Source organism: Pinus tabuliformis, chromosome 8, assembly GCF_031772625.1.
Source record: "Pinus tabuliformis cultivar Carrire ecotype Pingquan chromosome 8, CPIR1, whole genome shotgun sequence".
NCBI classification, from domain to species: domain Eukaryota; kingdom Viridiplantae; phylum Streptophyta; class Pinopsida; order Pinales; family Pinaceae; genus Pinus; species Pinus tabuliformis.
In genome coordinates this window covers 1,683,976,902-1,683,981,466 of record NC_142294.1, presented here as the reverse complement: position 1 = coordinate 1,683,981,466, position 4,565 = coordinate 1,683,976,902, and the positions used below count along the sequence as shown (strand labels likewise).

At 36.9% G+C, this 4,565-nt stretch overlaps 1 protein-coding gene across 2 annotated transcripts; it reads right to left on the bottom strand.

The window, feature by feature from the left end:
• Nucleotides 1-904: 904 nt before the first annotated feature.
• Nucleotides 905-3,859, bottom strand: LOC149242707 (uncharacterized). Of its 2 annotated transcripts, none has more exons than XM_089374312.1 (2): nucleotides 3,262-3,859; nucleotides 905-3,171 (listed from the first exon to the last, which is right to left on the bottom strand). In XM_089374312.1, the coding sequence occupies exons 1-2, from the start codon at nucleotides 3,575-3,577 to the stop codon at nucleotides 1,529-1,531; spliced, it is 1,959 nt and encodes a 652-aa protein (XP_089230438.1). In that variant the 5' UTR covers nucleotides 3,578-3,859; the 3' UTR covers nucleotides 905-1,528. The 2 variants fall into 2 exon arrangements, with proteins under 2 accessions (XP_089230438.1, XP_089230439.1); XM_089374313.1 differs by having other exon boundaries at nucleotides 907-3,261; nucleotides 3,455-3,580.
• Nucleotides 3,860-4,565: the final 706 nt, after the last annotated feature.

Genomic DNA, 4,565 nt, shown 5'->3' with positions numbered 1-4,565 from the left:
TGTTAGGTCTGAAGATAAAGAAGCTGAAGCATGAACAGCCAACACAGATCAAATCTGAGAAAAATGTCACAAATATCAACTGGTGAAGAGATTGATTAAATGTAAATCGAAATGTCCCATGGAATTATCAAATTTGCAGGTTGGTCAAAACTTGCAGATACCATCACCAGTGAAGAAGGAGCATTTTCTGTTTAATCACATGAACTATACCAAGATTTAAGATGAAATAAAGTAAGAGAGAACAGAAAAGTACAATGATTATGAACAACAAATGCAACAAGGCAAAAATGTTGACTGTACTCAAACAAACAGTAATGAAATTCTAGTGATTATAGTCCAAAAATTGAGGCAAGCACATTGGTTGTTCAATCTATATCCTTAAGCCATGTATATCGCTGACATAAAACTTAACTGGCAAGATAAGAAGCAAAAATTTCAGTTTGACCTCCAAATTTTGCTTCAAATATATATCTTTGACTAAGGCATTCAAAGCATTGTACTACTCAAGGAGATATTCTTTCTTAACACCTGAAGCTAACCTATCACGAGTTAAAGTACTTCCCAGGATGCAGTTGTTCCTTCTGATAGTAAGTTGTGCTTGATTATCAGTGGAAATATGTATAACTGAGAACTGCATATAAACAAGTGAAATGTCATTTTCATGGTTTCATCTGATTATTAATATTATTAAATGGAGGTGAAACATCCAAAAGAGACTGTTGGCGTCACATATTAAAGCAACTTCCACGCTGCAGATAAATAATGCACCACACATACAAAAGCATTTCTAAAATGTGCCACTACGACTCTTATCACAAACATACGTTAATTTAAATACAAGAAAAGGAATACAAAGTATTACACCTCACCCACAGAAAATGCATAGAAATTTCAGGTGTCATGTAACAAGGTAAACAAAGAAAACAAATTAAGCATTATCAACATCAACGCAAGATCCGGCACAAATATCTAAGTCCACTTTTATGAAGAAATATGAAGAAAAAATTAAAGCGGAACATGGCAGAAGGAATAAGCAAGCTGCAAAGTCTCACCAGACATGGGGTAGACCAAGAGGATTGAGAACTCTGTTTGATCTGGGAATGATCATTTCTTAGGATGATACGTACATGTCATGCGAAATTTACTCACCTGTCTTCGTGTACCACTGGTATTGTAGTTGACAAGGGTACAACATACTAAATAGATCTGTGATCAGGAAAGCAAGAAAAGCAACAAACTATTTAACACAGCTCAATAGCCAAAACCACAACAAAAATAAGTCATGTCAAGGCAAGCCTCAAAATTGCAAACAACTCTCATTTGAGGGCATAACAGAGGGTTACTCCACTTCCAAAAGTAGAAATATGTTACTATCTTTCCCGGTTTCAAATAGCCTGCCTAGTGAATTGTTACCGAAGTCACCTCCGAACTTTCTCAATTGCAATTCACAATATTACTAAATTTTACCAGGTGCATTTCAGCAATATGTTTACAGAGACTGTTATTTATAAATGTCACAGTTACAGTGTCAAACAATTTTTAAGATCTCATCCAGTAGTCTATTGGCCTTTTGGAGCGTGCCTTCCTTGTATATTCCATCCATGAGAATGGTATATGTAATGATATCAGGGACTTGACCGCTATCTGTCATCTGTTTAAACAACTTTAATGCCTCCTTAAGATTACCTACTTTGCAGAATCCATTCACCAATATGTTGTATGTAAAAGCATCTGGGCTGAAGCCCTGCTTTGGCATCTCATAGAAGAATTGTAGAGCTTCCTCTATCATGTCATGCTTGCAGAACCCAGTTATTAATGTATTATAGCTAACTAGGTTAGGTTTACAACCTTTCTCCGACATCTCCCGAAAGAGTGCACTGGCCTTCTCAAGATTACCCACCCTAGACAACCCATTTATAAGTATACTGTATGTGAATTCATCAGGCTGATGGCCTATTTTCCCCATAACATTTAACAACTGGATAGCTTGCTGAAGCTTGTCATCTTTGCAAAGACCATCAATAAGAACATTGTACGTTATAACATCCAGATTGTAGCCCTTGTCTAGCATTTCATGAAGTATTTTGTTGGCTTCCTCCCATTTCCGTTCCCTACAGAGACCTTTAATAAGCACTTTGTATGTGATATCATTAGGGCGTATGTTTTTGTTGGGCATTTCATAGAGGAGCTTCAAAGCCTCCTTCAACTTCCGTTCCTTACAGCAACCATCAATAAGAGCATTGTATATGACAACGTTAAGGCATATATTTTTACTATGGATTTCATGGAAGAGATTCCTTGCTTTGCCCAACTTGCCTTCTTTACAGAAACCATCAATAAGCACAGTGTACGTGACAACATCAGGGCATATGCTTTTGCTGGGCATTTCGTGAAAGAGATCCATAGCCTCTTCCAACTTGCCATCTTTACAGAAACCATCAATAAGCATATTGTACGTGAAAACATTAGGGCATATGTTTTTGCTGACCATTTCAGAGAAGCACTCCATGGCTTCTTCCAACTTGCCTTCGTTGCAGAAGCCATCAATAAGTGTACTGTATGTCACAACATCAGGGCATACATTTTTGTTGGGCATTTCATGGAGGATCTGCATAGCCTCTTCTAAATTGCCTTGTTTACACAAACAATGAATAAGCATATTGTACGTGATAACATCAGGGCATATGTTTTTTCTGGGCATTTCATCGAGTAGTTCCATGGCCTCGACCAACTTGCCTTCGTTGCAGAAACCTTTAATAAGTGTATTGTATGTCCAAACATTAGGGTTTACGTTTTTATTGGGCATTTCAAGAAAGAGCTTCCCAGCCTCCTCCAATTTGCCTTGTTTACAAAGACCCTCAATCAAAATATTAAATGTAATAGTATCGAGGTTATTCCCCTCTTTAGACATCTGATACAGTAGTTTCTTGGCCTCTTGGAGCTTACCTTCTTTGCATAGTCGATCCATAAGCGTGCTAAATGTGATTGTGTTGGGCTGATGACCCTTTTTCAGCATAACAGCTATCAACGCGAAAACCTCGTGGGTTTTCCCTGTCTTGCAGAGCCCATCTATTAGAGTATTATATGTAATAAGGCTAGGAACGAGTTGTTTGCTCATCATTTGGTTGAAAAGTTTGGCAGCGTCCTCGATTCTGCACTTCCTGCAAAGCCCTTTGATGAGGGTATTGAAGGTTACAACATTTGCAACATATCCATGTGCTTCCATTCTTTCAAACACTTTGAATGCATAATCCAATCTACCTGTTCGACAGTAACAATCGTTGATAATGTTAAAGGTGATCAGATCCGGCGGAATGTCTACTTCAATCATAAGCCTGTAGACAGATAATGCTGATTCATGCCGATTCTGTCGAACTAGGCTACTTAACAAAATATTGCAGGTGATGACAGTGGGGTTGGATTTTGATTTATCGGAAAGCAAACGATTGAATACCTCCACAGCCTCTTGAAGCCTGTTGGTCTGACACAACGTTTTAATGCGCACGTCGACGGTGGCATTTAAAGTGTGGAAGGAACATTGAGCAACTGAAAGCATTGCCCTCCTCGCAGTCGCCATTGTGTGAGCAGATTGAGAATGAGATAAATCTCCTTCAACCCTCAAACATGTCGTATCTATGGGTTTATTTATCCTTCGGCTTTTCGCCAGCAGGCAGCGTCAGATGATTTCCCAACACGCGGCGCCCTGTGATACTCTTGAATGGACATAAATTTATCTCTCTTTTTCCCCGTTTTCAACTGGCTGGGCATAGCTTCTGCAAAGGTTGGGAATCTGTGTTTACATGCGAAAGGATTAGCGTATTTATCCGATGTTCTAGGATTGTCGGAGGTTTGGTTGAGTTTGGATTTGGATATTTCATGTATTATCCCATGTTTCAGGATGGTCGGAGGTTTGGTTGAGTTTGGAGTTGGATATTTCATGTATTATTGGGATTGTGTGAGGTTTTGTTAATTTTAGGTATTTTTTTTTAAGATAGTTATAGATTTTATTTTTAAATTTTATTAAATTTGAGTACAAATTTATAAAAATTAAATGATATACATTTTAAAGTATAAATTTATTGAGCTGAAAGGTTTATTTTACAATTCACTATGAAGGGATGTGTTATAAATACAATTTAAATAATGAAAAATAATTTATTGTATTTTGCACTTTAAAAAAGTTTGCACATGAAGAAATTTGATCTCTTTTGGCTATGTTAGATATATACTTAAGATGGATCTATGTTGGTATATCTTATTAAAATTTTGAAGTATTTACTCATGTAAGGTAGACTAATTGGTTTAAGTGAGATTTAGTCCCCACCAAGTATCACAAGTTAACACCACATGGAAAGGGGTTGATGATAGAAGTCATTTTTTAGGGAATTGAACTATCCCAATGGCAGTCCAAGCTTGATTGAGCTTTGCACAATCCTAATAATAATATCCCATATGAGTAGATTGTTATCCATGTAATAAAGAGATTGGCCCTAACTTAAACTCAACCTTATGTTATATATATAGATATAGATATGAATGTCTTTGAAAATTTTAGTTAAGAATAA

Excerpts from the sequence above, each read along its gene's own strand:
- LOC149242707 (XM_089374312.1), bottom strand. The coding sequence starts at position 3,577 with ATGGCGACTGCGAGGAGGGCAATGCTTTCAGTTGCTCAATGTTCCTTC. Across the intron at positions 3,172-3,261 it reads CGATTGTTACTGTCGAACAG|GGCTTTGCAGGAAGTGCAGA; the intron begins GTAGATTGGATT and ends CCCTCATCAAAG.